This window comes from Trematomus bernacchii, unplaced genomic scaffold (genome assembly GCF_902827165.1).
Source record: "Trematomus bernacchii unplaced genomic scaffold, fTreBer1.1, whole genome shotgun sequence".
NCBI lineage: Eukaryota > Metazoa > Chordata > Actinopteri > Perciformes > Nototheniidae > Trematomus > Trematomus bernacchii.
Window position 1 is genome coordinate 8,308,962 of NW_022987698.1, and position 17,697 is coordinate 8,326,658.

A 17,697-nucleotide genomic window follows, 5' to 3' on the forward strand; every position below is an offset into this window, starting at 1 on the left:
TGCGCACAATGTCGGCATCCTCAGAAATTGGTCTTTCAATCGACTTGTATCTCTTTTTAAGCGACTTTTACGGATTTTGCTTCTGTGTTACAGCATCGGATTCTGCACTTGTAATCTGAAGTTTTGGGGCATTAAATTCGGTACCCAACGACTGAGGCAAAAAGATGAATGTATGACTTTTAGAGACATCTGAAACCAAGGATTATTCTGCTCGTTTATTAATTAGAATTCCCGACGCCAATGAAGAGTATGGATGTACTGACAGAAAACATATTTGGCATTAGTAAAAAGTAATTGGAGGAGCATAAAACACTGTCCCTCCTTGTGACGGTTTTTTATTTTCCCGATGATGGACGGCAAACAATCTTCAAGGACTTTCACACCTGGTTGTGCAGCTTTTGCCAACAAATGAAAGGAAAAAACATGTTTTGTCTGACGAAATCTCGGAGTTTATCAGACAGCAGCAGGACTATGAGGATCAGACATGGGACAAAAGTCCAACATCACTCCAAACCTATTTCTAAAATACACTTCATATTTATTTTCCTGCTGCTCATATTCACACCGAGGGTGGATTCATCGTGGTGGTGAGTGAAATTTCTGACTTTTATATTGCTGATACTGAGATGAGTTTAATAACAACCATGTGTTAGATTACATACACTTATCTGATAAAAGTATGTAAAACGTAACCTGAGAAACGTTATAGATGCAAAAAGGTCCTAATGCAAAATGTCTAACCAAATTCATAAATATAGGCTATACTCTCAAGTGTATCCATTATTTTTTTTGTCAGTTAAATGAAAAAAAAAACATTGAAAGACAAAAAGGGTGTGTGTACCTAACTTTTTTAGATTATTTTAAAACAGTTTTTTTATTTCTGTCATTGAAAAGGATTCAGTTGTTTTTTTCTTGCAAACAAACCTCCAAAAAAATACTTGTGTAGTCCAATAAAAGGATCAAATGCAACGCTTTCATCTGCAAGGGGATTTTTTTGTTGCTGATGTTATTTAATTATTTCTTTTAAATATCATTGCAAAGTGAAATCTTCAGTGCAGCAAAGTGTGTGTGTGTTTATGAAGATTAATGGTATTGGGGGGAATCTCCCCTATCCATCAATCTTGCCCAGAGCAAGTGGCAGGTGCAGGCGCTGGTGCATGAATAAATGCCCCTTGATGATTGCTCTTGAGGTTTTAAAGTCTCAGAGGAGGAAAAAAAAAAGTAGGCCCCCCCCTTATCCCACCCACCTGAAATAGTTGTTCTCACGTCTCAGGACACAGTTTTCAAATTATATTTGATGTGTAGGCCTACTTTATATCAAACCAACCACAGTGAAGCAGTACACATTTGTACATGTTCTTCCTTTATGTTTGAATTATGGCCCTGCACCCCATACCAATTAGCTTCTGATTTACAGACGGATTTAGATTAAACATGCACCCTTTGTAAATAGAGTTATGAATGGTAATTTCCCAAGAGAGCCGAAAGCATATGTTATCCTATTTTCCATTGTGTAATTCTGTCTTATGCAAATACATTGTGAAAAAAACTACGATTAAATAACTTAGACATTCCAGAGAGAGAGAAAGACGAGGAAACACTTTGAAAGAAAATAAACTTTGTCTCTGATTAATACTTATTTAATCCAGCTTCTCATTGTTGGGTCCTATTTTTAACCATTGATAATTTAGATGAGAACCATGTGTCTTGCTGTACAGGACCCCTTCCCTCTCCCCTTCTATGTGTGTGTCCTCTTGGAGACAGTCAGGGGTCTTTTGGCACAGCCGATGTGTACAACACACAATAAACACAAGTAGTGCTTCTGCTCTGCTTTACTGCTCAGGCAAATAGTCGTAGTGAAACGGGCCTGGGACAGCCATAACAGGAGTGGAAACTGCCTGCTACGTCCGTTTCTGTCTCGGTGGCCAGGCGACACAAATGTGGCTGCGATTAAGGACTATAATGATATCCGGATGGAGAGTGGAGAGTGGAGCGTGCAGGCTTAGAGAGGGAGGTGGGGGGCGGGTGGGGGCGTCTGCATATGGTTCATCTGTGTGGTTGGGAGGGAAAGGCCTGAGCGGTCACTTGCACTGTAGATGACTGTCCTCATGTCCTGTTGATAAGAGGCCCCCCCCAGTGTCACAGTATCACCAGCATGTGATCCAACCTTTTAAGAGTTGCTACAAAAGTAAGGGATTATGTCTGAATAGAGCAGGAAGCTAAAGCCTGTCACAGGGAGAGAGGTTTTCACTGAACGGGAGGAATTTAATAATCTCTTCTGTCTTGAATATCTGAGTCTCAAGTAGAGAGAGGGGTATGGATGTGAAAAAAAAGGCATGCTAGTAGCAGTTCAATGCTAATGCTAATCTCGTTTGAAAGAGTTGGACATTTTGAGAGATACCGTTATTCGCTTTCTTGCTAAGAGTTTGATTTGAAGATTGATATGGCTCTCTTTTCTGTACACTAAATATAAACCTATAAACAGCTGAAGGCTAAACTAGCTTAGCATAAAGATTGGGAACCATTTACAATCTCTGTTCAAAAATAACAAAATCTGCCTACCGTGACTGCCAATCTCACGAACACATTGTATTTTCCTTGGTAACTACAAAAACCAAAGTTAGAAAAGTCAGCAAGTGCCACTTAGTGCAACTAGTCCCAACCAAGAAGTTGTAGATATCAGGAATATCTAGCAGATTCAAATGGTCTAAAGAACTACAGAAAAGTCAACAAACCGTAGAGAAATGGCTGAAATAACATAATTGCTGACTGTAATACTTACATTAAATCATATGTTAAAATAAATGACATTGATTTAGCTATTTAAAATGAGGAAAACTATTTGGATTTGGATTTACTTAACGTTAATGTACCACTTCAACACATACATGTAGCTTATTAAGACTATCTATAGAGTGGTGCAGTGACGAGTCCTAAAACCCGGAAGTGAGTTAGCATTTTACCACTACCGGTTCCCTCGTCTCAGAGTCAATGGGATTTCTCCATAGGATTTTGGAAAATAGCTAGAAATAAGGTCTGTGGTTGACACAAATTTAAGAGACAGATCACATTTTGTTCTACGACATTAAATACATCAGCAGTGACCCCACTGGTGATTTTTTAAAGAGTTTACGTGTCTGAAAAACGATGGTTGTTAACAAGTGGCTGAATAGGACTAGAGAAGTTGTCGAGGACGTTGTACGTCATTACGCCGAACAGTAAACACTCCCGCTAAGTTTTCCCTGTTCTGCTTGAAAGCAAGTACCTGCGCTCTTGCAAACTGTTAAAACAAACACTTAAACTTTCAACCATTTTGAATCTGTATTTTTGAATATCGATCTTAAGTTGGCGTGACGTTGAAGTCGTGCTACCCTGCTGTAGCCTACTCGGCTGTAGTTCGTTTATAGCATAACATTAGCATTTTGCTTCTGGCGATTCGATTTATGATTAGAAAATTATAAAAGTAGGGTAGACATGTGGAGATTATCCGGCTGAACAAAACGTGCATTTATCTAACAGGTTCGTTATCCACAGACCTTATTTCGAGCTATTTTCCAAAATCCTATGGAGAAATCCCATTGCTTTTTTGTCGAGAGAACCCATCAAGCTCCCAGGAAGTGCGCCGGACTCTGAGGAAAATATTCGTTGTGGCCAAACGGTGGTACTACACTTCCGTATCAGTCGCTGGGCCCGGAAATACTTTTTCCCATTGACTAACATTGGGAAAGAGACGTCTGTAAATCGTTGGATAATTTTTTTTAAACTAAATAAACTACCCAGTATGAACATTTGTATAGCCCTTATTAAAAACATTCGGTCCTCAAGTTGTAAAATGTGCTAATAACGTTATGAGAGTTATTTTCCTCTGCATTATGAACGCGAATCTAACCCATGGGACCGCGCCGCCCGGCACGTTCATGTGACGTGTTCAGTACTACATGAGTTGTACCTTTACCCATGGATGCACAATAAGTACGGATTATATGATTATATGAATACTTTCGTGACGTTTCGCTCTCTCAAAAGTTGGGCCATTTTGTCTTCATGCACCAATGAGCAACTCTCATAGGAATGAACGAGGCCCCGCCTCCCACGCTGTATCCAGTTCTTACATCCATGGAACCCATGCGCAGCTTATTTCCGGGTAAATACGTCATCCCTGCACCACTCTATTGGCAGCAAGGGTATACGTCATAAGACCCATCTGAGAAAACAATGAAGACATTATTTGTATGTCTTAATGTATTTTTCTCAAACTTGAGACAGAAGATAAGACTATACCATTTAGTACAGGCTAATATGACAAACAAACATTGTGTGTGACTCTAACCCTACCTCTTGAACTCATCGTGAACTATTATGTGTCTGCAGGTACATTGGGGCGCTAGGTGCTCGAGTGATCTGCGACAACATTCCCGGCCTGGTGAACAAGCAGCGGCAGCTCTGCCAGCGGCACCCAGACCTGATGCAGTCCATCGGAGAGGGAGCCAAAGAGTGGATCAAAGAGTGCCAGCACCAGTTCAGGAACCACCGCTGGAACTGCAGCACGCTAGACCGAGACCACACGGTGTTTGGCAGGGTGATGCTGCGAAGTGAGTCTGCAAATGTTTGAATGGGATTTCTATCTGTGTGGTTCTTTGTACGTGCGTGACAGTGTTTGTTTATGTCAGTGACACTCCAGTTAATCATCCTCGTAAATGTCTCCGCTGTTACAAGATAAGCAGAAAATTAATAGGGATCTTATTAATTCAACTTTTCCCTAGAATACAAACAGAAAGAGAAATTGCTGTGCGTGTTTTACCTTCCCTGGAATGAGAGAAGATTGGGAAAGTGAACGTTTTCCCGAAAAACAAGTAGCAGATCGAGAGATCCACACTGGGGATGTATAAACAGTAATAGGAGATGTAAATATTTGGGTAGATGTTTCTGGCAGCCAGACAAAGCTTTACTCCCTGACATATCGCCTGTGTTCTGCTTCATTGCGTGAGTAGGAATGAGAGCAGGAGGTGGGTGGGAAAGCCAGACCAAATAACCCCCAAAAATCTCCTCTTGTCTGAAATGAAAACACAGCCCAGTGACTGAGAAAGATGCCATCTGTGCAAAATAAAAGGTGAAAGTAGAGTTGACTAGACTGTGATGTTATAGTTGACATGCTGCTGGTCCATCCACCATAAATGGACTGGTTTCTGAGCTCCTGCTGTCTGGAATATATTAGACGAAGGCTGCTTTACTCATCAGGAACACCTTGAACCTGGGCACAAAAAGAATAGCTTGAATCTTACCAAAGAGAGAGAGACGAAACCAGTCATGGCGTTTCTGAGAAGTTTTGAACACACATCAAATAGAGAGTATAGCACTACAAAAATCTGCAAACAATCTTCCATTAAACATATTAAACCATTTTCTAAAGCTTTTAACTTCACCATCTCTCTTTTTTGCTCACCCAGGCAGCCGTGAGGCAGCGTTCGTGTACGCAATCTCTTCGGCGGGAGTGGTCTACGCCATTACCAGGGCCTGCAGCCAGGGGGAGCTAAAGATCTGCAACTGCGACGGCCAGAAGCGGGGGCAAGCCAGTGACGACAGGGGCAACTTCGACTGGGGTGGATGCAGCGACAACATCAACTACGGCATCAAATTTGCCAAGGCTTTCGTAGACGCTCGAGAGAGGATGGTGAAAGACGCTCGTGCGCTGATGAACCTGCACAACAACCGCTGCGGTCGTATGGTGAGCAGCAGCTTTAATACTTGAGCTTAGCCACTGTTTTGCAGTTGAGAGACGTATTTCTAGACTTTAAACATGTGTTTGACTATAAGTGACTATGAGAGACAAGAGCACATTTCACCATATATCACCTCCTTATATTGGATGGACACCATCAATTATTTTCAGGAAATATAGGCTTGGGTAATGTAAGTGGTTTAAATGGTATCAATCAAGTATCCCATTAGACATGCCTTTAATACTTAAGTTAGTTAAACCATTGTAATCAGTCTTGCAAATCAAACTTCAGCATGAAAATCCATTTTTGATATCTTCAATATTCTAGTATTTTCTTAGCTTATTCAAGAGTTTCCAGAAGAATTACATATGAAAGCTATATGTTCTTGAGTTTTGCATTAATATGATAACACATTTATTTGTCAGACATTTATTTAACTGGATAGGGAAAAGATAGGCTTTCCCAACAGGTGATTTTACATAAAGTCAATCAATCAATCAATCAATCAATCAATGTTTATTTATATAGCCCAATATCACAAATGTTACATTTGTCTCAGTGGACTTCACAGTTTGTACAGAATATCAGTATGACAATACGACACCCTCTGTCCTTAGACCCTCACATCGTACAAGGAAACACTTCCAAAGAAAAACCCACAGTTTAAAGGGGAACATGGGAGAAACCTCAGGGAGAGCAACAGAGGAGGGATCCCTCTCCCAGGACGGACAGACGTGTAATAGATGCCGTGTGTAAATCGAAGAGATAATACATTTTACAGCATAGGTAGACCAAATGTTTGGAAATGCATGTGTCTATAATAATTACTGCCATTTATTTATCACTTCATTGATTTATCTTTGTCTCTAAAACCATGATGTACATATTGTCTCTTTATTTGTTTTTGTCCAATAAGCCTTAAAGAAAGAAAGCTTTATCTGTATTGCAGATGCTGAAGGATAGAATGAAATGTAGTTTTGCTTGAATATGGGCAGTAACGTTAATTAAAAAAGTGGCTGGTTAGATTTCCGTTGAATGAGCATTTCAGCTAGAAGATCCAATCTTAAACAAATTTCTAGTAAATTCCCTTTCACAACATATATTAAAATCATGAATATCGCACTATAAACAAATAAACACCATTAGGGAACTTTTAATTTACGTAGTCCTACAAAGATTCTGAGTGTAATCTTAAAGTTAAAGATCTGACATTTAATAGAACAAGAGTATAATAATGATCTGGGATTTTGTACAGGCAATGGCACGGGCAACAAAGTGAGATCAAATATCCCAATAGCATAAAGTGTGAATAGCTTTATCAGTAGTTTTAGTTAAACCCAGACAAGACAGGTAATTTCATCAGATCTCTGAAGGAACTTAACTTAAAGTAAACTCCAGTCACAGTGACGCAGGACTGATCACACCTTCATCAGGCCACTGGCAGCATTTTAGGATTAACACCCTGTCACCTCTGACCTCTGCTCCAGGCAGTGAAGCGCTTTATGAAGCTGGAGTGCAAGTGTCACGGGGTCAGTGGCTCCTGTTCTCTGAGGACCTGCTGGCTGGCCATGGCTGACTTCAGGCGAACTGGGGACTACCTGCGCAAGAAGTACAACACAGCCATCGAGGTGACCATGAACCAGGATGGGACGGGCTTCATGGTGGCTGACAAGGACTTCAAGGGAAGCACCAAGAATGAGTTGGTTTACGTCGAGAACTCACCAGATTACTGTCTCACGGACCGCCCCGCAGGTGAGTGAAGGAGTGAATGAAGAAGTACAGTAGGTTGAGACTATGGTTGTTTAGGTGAAAAAGGGGGACTAATGAGGAGCTCTTTGCAAAGTGTAATATGTTTGATACTTGCACATAGAGGGTCAAAAATAATGTGATACAATGTAGTCTGTAAATGTATATAGACACATTTATAGCTCAGTTTCACTTTTTAAATCAACATTACTTTTAAAGAGTCAGACATATCTTCCCCTGCATTCCTTCATTTGTAGCTATGCTTAAGTAAAAAAAAAAAAAACTTGTCAGTGCTCTCTGTAGGAAAAACTGTTATTTCACCATTTCTAAAATTATTGATTTTTCCCTTTTTCCGCAAATATATACATGCCAATACGAATGTGCAATAAGCCAATATCACCAAATTCCACCTAAGGGGGATCCTGGCATATTTAAATGAATCGGTATCAGCTAAAACAAAGGCAATTGTACTTTTTTTACCAAAAAAACCCAATATTAAAAAGGTACTTGGACTGGGATTGGGGCCAAAACAACTTGGTGATAGTGACATTCCTACAGTAGTGTGTTGATTATTTCTTAATTAATACATACACCTATTTTTTACATCAGCAAAACATTGTACAATTAAATGTTGTCAAACTGGTGGTTCTTCCTGAAAATCTGCTTTAAGACCTACTGAAGGTTTCCTTCCCAGCTTAACGTTCAATGATTTGACCTTTAACATCTCCTTTAATTCTCAGAGTTTGCTTTACCTTGTTAAGCTCTGGTCTCTCCTCCACTCCCCTTCAACAGAGCGTGAAGGAGTTCACTAGCTTACTGTTAATAGGTTAGGTAAGATAGCGTTGTGCATATGGTACTTCCAGATTCTCCCGCTCCTCCCTTCTGTTAGTTTGTTTGCAGCTTGACAACCAAGGAGTAATGTAGGTGTGTTCACTCAAAGGAAGTGCCCTCTTTCCTTGTTAAAAGGTGATCTTAAAAGAAGCTTATGACCCTCCTTACTAATCTCCATTGTATAGGAATTCATAGCCTTAGGATACATGCAGGGTTATTTTTCAAATCCTTCCTTTGGTCAGTATTCCACTCCCCAGAGCCTGAGGGGAATATCTCCTCTTATCTTTTTTCCTTTACTTCAGGGAGACTCTGTTATTAGATTTGGCATCTGATCCTAGGCTTACATTTTACACCTGAGTACATGGACACCTTTGTGTTTGTGAGACTATTCTGTCAGCGTGTCTGCCTGTAAGCCAATACTCTGCAGAACAGTGTGGGAATCATAATGTTTTGTTTTGGAAAAATAGTTTCAGAGTGTTGAGAGGTGGTCACCTGCCAACATTAGCAACTCAAAGTTGATCTGATAATAACCCATGAAAGAGAAGAAGAGTGACTAGAGTTACTGTATGTGCAATATAAAAGATACATATTGTTTACACTTCAAAAAGAGGTTTCGAATGCCTTTAAAGCTGCACACATTTGTATCATTGGCTCAAATTGGAATTGTAACTAAAGATTATTTTCCTTATCGATGAATCTGCATAATATTTTACACACATCAATTAATTGTTTGGTCTATAAAATGAAAGATGAGCATATATTTGAAAATAGAAATGTGTGTGATTTTAAACTGACTGAATTCAGGCTGATATGTTAACCTCAAAACCTGCAACACTTGAAAGTGTTATTTAAAAAAGAATGTTTGATCAAAGTGTTGTCTCATGAGGCAACTGTTACAATACAATACTAATGATATACAATTGTATAAAGGATAACCACAAATATCATAAACCTTATTTCCAACTTTATTATGGCAGTGCCATGAATCAGTATTCAGCAAAAAGCTCACATAATCAAACCGTAGTAGGTACTGAACCTACAGCACACGGTTATTAAAGGTAGGGTAGGTAATTCACTTCAGAAACACTTTTTGTTATATTCCATGGAATGCTCTTAACATCCCGATAGCAATGAATAAATGAAATGCTTTGACAATAAATACATAAAAAAATGTCTAAAATAACTGAATGGCCTACCTGCCTGTCAGCCTTCCATCTCGTGCACAAACTTATCTCGTGCCCTCATTGGTCATGTGCACGTTTGTGTGTGTTGGAGGAGGGGCTCTGTAAGGAAGTCTGAAGGAAGGGGCAGATTTTTTCCGGTTGTGTACTTTCAAATTCTAGCGCACTCGAGCTGGTTTCTCCATTCTTACCTACCCTACCTTTAAGCAGCTAAATAAGCATGTCTTGTTTTTTTTTTAAATGTACTCATTTTTAAATTGATATGAAAAAGTATAAAATAAAAATGTCAGCCCCGAAAAGGTTTTTACAATGTATGGTGGGCTAATAAGGGCCATAATCTATACTGACCAACATTGTTGTGAACCACATTTGTGGTTTGATTATGCAAGCATTTAAAAAAGTATATGCATTTTCTTACAGGGTCGTTGGGCACAGCAGGTAGAGTGTGCAACAAGTCCTCGAGAGGCACAGACGGCTGTGAGGTCATGTGCTGTGGGCGGGGCTACGACACCATGCGAGTCAAACAGGTCACCAAGTGCGAGTGTAAATTCAAGTGGTGCTGCGCTGTGGAGTGCCAAGACTGCGAGGACTTGGTGGACGTTCACACCTGCAAACCCCACAAGCGACCCGATTGGCTGGACATAACCTAACGAGTAGGCTTGGCCAATCACAAGTCGCCACTGACTCAATAACCTGCGTGCTAATGACTGCAATTTATTAGAGGATATATAATTGGGATTTCCTGACTGTAATACCTCCTGCTTTTGATCTTCTGACACTCCCTGGAGCAGAGACTTCACAGACCTTGATGCTAAACTGGAAATTAGGCCCAGTTCCTGATTGTCTGCTGCTTTAATAGTGTTTCTGAGAATTTGTTGAGCTTTTTTTAACACAAACTTTGAATCTTTGATACAAAATGGCTGAACATCATATTATTCTGTTGTAAATGCACCCTAGTTTAAAGAAGTGATATGAACAATACTGTCTGCTTGTTTTACAATGTGTAAAATGTGTGAGAACTTGACATACTGCTATACTGATGATCATAACAACAACTATTTCACCTGAAGAGAAAAAGATACAGAACGAAAGATGGGGGAATGTTTTAAGATATTGTAAAAACACTGACTTTGTATCATTTAAATGATATTGGAATGGTTCTGCTACAAATCATTTAAAATACAAAAGACAGTTGCTGCTAATGAGTGGAGAGGGCGCTGGTGAAGAAGTTAACTAAAGGAACAAGATCAGACAATCACACTGTGAACCGAAAGGAACGACAAACAAGAGACAACTTCAGTCCATCAGTTAAAGTGGCCGTATAGTTGCTGCAGAGCTGTATTTAGCACGTTTTGGGGAGAAAAAGGACAGGAAAAATTAAACTTCATTTGGAATGTTTTCTAAAAGGGTTAAATGTTCGCATGTTTGACGGTCTGCAATTGGTCTAACACATTCTGTCTGTTTTGCCTTAATGTAAACTTTATTATTTCTACCTCTGGTTCTTTGTCTTTGTTTTCAGGTTTTGTTTCAGTGCTATGCCAACAGCTTCAATCAATTGTGCTTGGGCGGTTTTCAGACAGAAAACAGCAATGCGTAAATACCTAATACCATTTAATTAGGTCAATCCGGCAAAAAATGTATTCTCTGTCTGTAAAGACATTACTGCAACACAAGGGCCTATGTAGATCATATACTGTAGGTGCAAGTTCACATTTGACTTTACCAGAAATTCAACTGTTTACCTGATCATCAGAGAACAAAAAAAAAACGATTTGATGATGACTTCCAAAAGCTGTGAAATCCAGTTCCACACAAACTGCTGTGTATTGATTTTGTCTCTGGTTAGTCTTCAAACTCATGGATTTATTATTAAGAAACTGCCCCTCCTGGATCTTATATAATGTCAACCTTAAACAACATGCATGCAGCTGTTTTCAATCTGAACCCCCAGTTAGGCATACCCAAAGTCCTCTTTACCCAAAAGTTTACCGACTTAAATTGTCTCTTTGTCGTAGTTGTTTCAATTTTTTTATTCAACCCTCATGCCTCTTGTTTGACGACAGTAATCTCCAGAAAGCTGTGGAAATGTTCTTTGGCATCTTCCTTAATGCTTGATCAGATGCAGCTTCTTTATTTTGTTTCTGTATAAAAATAACCTCCTTACATTCTGTATTGATGCTGTCCTAAGTTCAAGACAGCTTTTAAAGCAATGGATTATGGTGACACACATATCATAGATTTAAAGATGATGAACTTATTCATGATGTCAGTTAATTATGGTGGTATAGAGCTCATTTTGTATTAGCATCACTGTGATTACCATCTTCCACAGACACCGCAGCTGTTTATGCTGCTGATAACATTATATGCCCTCAAATAAGAAGGCCTTACAAAATACATTTAAAGTTCATTTATATGCTGCTAAATTGTAATAGATCCTTAATAAAACTGAACAGCAAGATACATACTGTAAAGGTGAAGATCCTAATTATAAAGCACCCTATGAAAACACAACGTTTCTGTTTATGCTTATATCTGTATGAGGTCTTGTTTCAAACCGATTCAGCTTTTCTCATCATCACTTGGTCTTCGTTGCAGTTGCAAGCATAGCATGTTTTTTCTGTCAACCACTTTTGTTGTGACAGAAAAAGTTCACAATGCAAAACTTATGCAACAGTGCCTTCAGTCCTTTGTGAACACATTCACTGGCTCAGGCTAGTTTGTGAGAAGTGAAGTATTTAATGAAAGCGGGCCAAGAAGTTGCAGAAAGAGAGGAGAGGTAGCGGCAGACCCCGAATTTGACTTTTCAACATCTGGTAACACAGCCAGACATCATGCTAGGCCATTGGAGACACAACCCTCAGAGGGGTTTATAGATCTAAATGAATCTGACAACAAGCTGTGGATGCTGAGAGTCAACAAATGTTTTCAAGCCCACGTAATGAGGAGGGGAGCCAAAGCTAAGTGCTTTGAACAAGGCCAAATGACACACTGTGTCAAACGTTCACAAGTCAAAAGTTAATTGCAAACAAAGGAGTCTGTTTTTAATGTAAATGAAGAGCCTGTTGGCTGTGTTTTTCTTGAAGATTAGAAAGGTGAGAGCTGTTCACATACAGGGGGGGCCGACCTCAAAAGTTCATATTTCTATTCCCCTTCTGACTGTGATAGAGCACAACACTGACGATATCAGTATACTTCACATTTTAATCCTAAAAAACACATGGGAAACCCCTGGGCCTTCACTGATCCGTTTATAGATTTGGATTGTAGAACTGCCTAGCCAAGTCAAAAAATTCCCAATGGCCAATCATTTGGATAATGGATTCATCATTAGAGTAATTTAAAAAAAAAAAAGACATCAGAAACTGGACTTTAAGAAAACTGAGAAACTTGGATGGATATTTTTCAATATTTTATGACATTTAAAAACCAAACAATTAATTGATTAATTAAGAAAAATAAAATCTGCCGATAATAAAATAATTCCTTTTTGAGAGGTCTATTCCTAATGGTATTGCTTTGATGGATTTAAGTATTCAGAGGTTTTTTTGTTACATTTCAAAAATTATTATTTGTATATTTTACTGATCCTATGAATGTTTGACCGTCAATTTCAGCCGGATGCTACATTTTTAACTCCATGTTTTTTCTTAAATCATTGTTTTAGAGCAATGGTGTCCTAGTTTGTAATAGTGTCTAGGGAGGTATTTTTACCTTTGAAATGCAGGTCCCAAAATACCTTACTGGCTCTATATTAAACCTAGTTGATCCTCCCTCTGCAACTCCTATTAGAGGTCTTCCGTTCTCTCACAGCTTTCATGGTCCCTTGTGTTTTAGCCCTGATTCAGTGTATGGCAGGGAGAGGACAAAAATTATTAAACCAACCATGTTGGTGTTTGAAAGCTCAGCCAATTTTCCAGAAATGTAAAGGGACTGGCAGATGGTGGGCTTAGATAGCAACATAATTATCATAACAAACACCTCTACAGTTGAAATATTAGACATCTTAAAATCAGGGGATTTACTATTGAAAAGAAATGTCAAGCAATTAGCTAAACTGTATACAGAGAGTAGATTAATAATACTTCACCGCCGTTTAAAAATCTGACAAAATATCTGTGCTGCTTTGTTCCCCACAATGTGTGATCCAGTTGAACTCTGTAAATATAACAGGAGAGGCATTGCAAGCATTCCTTGCCATCATAGTGATATCAAATGGGCATCTCAATTTGACAACATTGCAGAGCTAAAATTGGCCCGAGGGAGAGACTTACCGTGTGGTCCACACGGATGTTTCACATTCAAACCAGAAGAGAGAAATGTTGTAATCCCACATTACAATTCGTAATACGTCAAAAACTATTCAGAGTTGTGTCAGTGTTATACTAAACAAGTTTAATATTATCATTAAACTTGTCTGGCTGGTTCAAAACACTGTAATCATATGATTAATATCTATGAAGTACAGCAAGATGGGAAACATGTTGATATGTATATATTGGGAAATTATTGCTCTCTAGACTATTTAGGAAAAGTGTTGAAAATCTGTCCATAGTTTCAATGTTTTTCTTGGAAGAGAGGATGCCCCCTTATGACCCTATCAGCAGTAATTAAGAGCTCCTTGTGGACAGGGAATAGACCTGACTAAAGCTGCTAAACGTATAGTGGATTTATTATACTTGCCAAGTGACATCATTACCATTTGTTACTTGGAGAATCCAGCTATAAATCTCACATACAGTATGTTTCAATATAGCTTAGACAAAGGAGAAGACTCCCATAAACTAAAGACTATACAATGTAAATTATCTTTTTCACAGCAATACCCAAGACCATTACAGTCTGGGCATCAAGCTGACACTAGTCCCCAGTGAAATAAAATAAATGAGCATATCAGTGTCTGTTTTTCAGCATATCACACAGCTATTGAATAGAGTTATACGATACTAGGAAAATATGCGATAACATTGTTGAATATTGCAGCATGAGATGATATAATAAATAAACAGATATTGAAGTGTACTTATCAGTTCTACCTTTTTGACCACACACAGGCCTTAAAAAAACAAGACATTGCGCAACCCTATTAATGACACAAATGTTTAAGGAAATGCACAATTCTTGAATTCATTCAGCAAACACTTGTTCAGCAAATGGATCATGTTCAAACAAAGTTTTACAGAACTGCTTTTGGCATCTTGACGCTGCTTTACTCCACAACCATAGACCAGCAGAGCAGAGACAAATATTTCCCTAACACCTGCCATTATGTGAAGTTTATTTAATTTAGCCACAAGCACCTGCTGCTCTGTGCTAATTTCCCAATGGGCACAATAGACCATGAAGGGAAATTACTTTCTAGTGAACCAAAATGAGTTAATCTACTAACAACAATCCCCCTGATGTACAGCAGCAGCAGCAGCAGATTAAGACAGGCAGTGCATTATAAACTTGCAAAAAAATGAATGGCATGATTATAGAATGTCAGTTTATGAAATCTCATACACAAAGAGAAGTAAAAAAAAACAATACATGGATAAGAGGGAGTGATGCATAAACTACAGGCACAGCACAGGACCCACCGGTGTCAGCACAGGAGGTTAGCCGTAATAATATGAAACCCTAAAGAAAGCGGTCATCTTAACCTATTGACTAGAAGTACTGTAGTTTACTATGGAGAAAATGTAGACGAGATTACCTTTTAAGTGAGATTACCATGAAGCCTACAGTATGAGGATTTAGTAAGAATAAACATTATGTTTGCCTTTCTTGAGCCAATACACAATATCATGCTCAACTAAAGATCTAAAAAGCATTGTAATTGACTGTGCCAAACAAAAATAAAAACTACAACCCTAGCATAAAATGTAGGCCCAGAGGTATATAAAAGTAGCATGCTGCTCACACACTTGCAGGGTAACAACCCTTTATAGATACAGTCTATGGTAACAACATGAAAGCCAGCAGCATTAACAGTTTCATAACTCATAAATCAGCCAAGCAGAGAAACAGCAGCAAAGACTTCACTGAGCATGTTAACAAAGGCAGGGCTTACTTTGGTAACGTGAAGCAGCAGTCGCAGCAGTCTCAGCAGTCTCAGCAGTACAACATCTTTGGGAGTAGTTTCCATGGTCCCACAGCTGACGGAAAACTGCTTCCGGTGTTAAATGGCGTTTTAGGCCCACAGCTAAAGAAGGACATTGCAGTGGAGATGTTCATTTCAGGCAGCAACAGCACAAAGGATGGAATTATTGTCTAATGACTGCTGCACCAAAGTCAAACAGGACGTCAGGGTAAACATGTTAGCATCTAGTTGAAACGCAACATTAGCAACAAGTTGATTTAGAAGTGTTGTTAGCAATCGAGCAATGTTAGCAGCAGGCTAACATCAAGCCAGTGGGCACTGGCATTTTAAATAGCCCGCCCTGACACAAAGGGTGCGTTCCATTTGTATTCCAGCCGTAACAACATGTCACTGTAAAATAACAAGGACATAATATATATATATTTAGTGTCTATTTTTTGTTTCTTTGCAAAAGGCAGACAGTAGTCTTTAGTTGCATGTGCAAAATCTGCAATTAAAAAGGCTAAATAACCATCATCAGTTATTTATACAAGACTGATATATTAAAAAAACAATAAAAGTACATTTCATTCACCTCATTCTTAGAAGGATCACATCATGGAAACATAGTACCAACTGTAGGCTATGTGAGCAGTGTTTTGTTTTACTTAAAGGTGGGGTAGGTAATTTTGGAGAAACCAGCTCGAGTGCGCTAGAATTTGAAAATAGATAACCTGAAAAAATCTGCCACTTCCTTACAGAGCCCCTCCTCCAACACACACGAACGCGCACATGACCAATGAGGGCACGAGATAAGTTTGTGCACAGATGGAAAGCTGACAGCCAGGTAGGCCATCCAGGTATTTTAGCCGGGCCGGCTAAAATGATTGGTCGTACTTTTTACAGTACTACGGCTTCCACAGATGACATTTGTTTATGGATTTTTTGTCAAAGCACTTAAGATATTCATTGCTATCGGGATGTTAAGAGCATTCCATGGAATATATAACAAGTGTATCTCGAGCCGGTTTCTCAAACTTTAAAGGTGGGGGTAGGTAATTCACTTCAGAAACACTTTTTGTTATATTCCATGGAATGCTCTTAACATTCCGATAGCAATGAATATATGAAATGCTTTGACAATAAATACATACAAAAATGTTATCTGCGGAAGCCGTGGTGCTGTAAAAAGCATGACCAGTTATTTCACCCTGCCTGTCAGCCTTCCATCTCGTGCACAAACTTATCTCGTGCCCTCATTGGTCATGTGCGCGTTCGTGTGTGTTGGAGGAGGGGCTCTGTAAGGAAGTCTGAAGGAAGGGGCAGATTTTTTTCGGCTGGGTACTTTCAAATTCTAGCGCACTCGAGCTGATTTCTCCATTCTTTCCTTACCTACCCTACCTTTAAGGACGAATTTTAGTCAAACACACGTACTTTACTGTATGAAACCTCAGGGACACATTTGGCAAAGATCCCTAGCCACAACTAGTTCATTAATTCATCGTGCTGGTGAACTTAGTGCACTGGCAGCGCAGCAGGGCATTTACACATAAAAACTCTTTAAGTGAGACTTTTTTTTGTGAGTCAACTGTCAGGGCTGCATCTTTCCACTGGAATGTTTAAGTGTCGGTACATAATTTACCAACTGCATGGCTTTCCCACACAAGTAGTATTCTCAGAATCATAATTTCGTTTTTTTATTTTCTTACTAACCCTAGTGGCAGTGGCCGTAAATGTAAAGGTTGTAAATGTTTCAAACATATCTTATATTCTTTTTTAAATTAAGGGCATGAGAGGGGTATACAATAAACTGCCGTATCTCTAATTTGACCATAATGGTCATGTTTACCCTGTAATTTCTGTATTTTTGTCTCTTACCATGACTTTGAGGTCAGTCGGAGGTCAGTGAACAATTCATGTTTCAACTTGCAGAATGAATCTGGCTCTGGCACTGGGAGCAAACACTTGAGCACCCATCAACAGTCCTTAACAGCGATTTTTCATTACAGCTGCTCAGTACTTGAGCGCGAGTGTATGGAGTATGATTATGTTACCAGTGGTTCACTGGGAACATCTGCTGATGGTGGTGGAGTGGTATAATCATAATGATGGCACTTGGCTTTATATAATCCAGGAGCGGCAGCAGGGTGGCAGA

General features: G+C 39.1%; 1 protein-coding gene across 1 annotated transcript; it reads left to right on the top strand.

The window, feature by feature from the left end:
* On the top strand, positions 1 to 11,973 carry LOC117489356 (protein Wnt-2b-A-like). The gene is made up of 5 exons (XM_034138573.1): positions 1 to 587; positions 4,372 to 4,592; positions 5,448 to 5,725; positions 7,208 to 7,472; positions 9,899 to 11,973. Exons 1-5 carry the CDS (start codon positions 409 to 411, stop codon positions 10,126 to 10,128), a joined length of 1,173 nt encoding a protein of 390 aa, XP_033994464.1. The 5' UTR covers positions 1 to 408; the 3' UTR covers positions 10,129 to 11,973.
* The last annotated feature ends 5,724 nt before the right edge of the window (positions 11,974 to 17,697 follow it).

Excerpts from the sequence above, each read along its gene's own strand:
- LOC117489356 (XM_034138573.1), top strand. The coding sequence starts at position 409 with ATGAAAGGAAAAAACATGTTTTGTCTGACGAAATCTCGGAGTTTATCA. Across the intron at positions 5,726-7,207 it reads ACAACCGCTGCGGTCGTATG|GCAGTGAAGCGCTTTATGAA; the intron begins GTGAGCAGCAGC and ends CCTCTGCTCCAG. Across the intron at positions 7,473-9,898 it reads TCTCACGGACCGCCCCGCAG|GGTCGTTGGGCACAGCAGGT; the intron begins GTGAGTGAAGGA and ends ATTTTCTTACAG.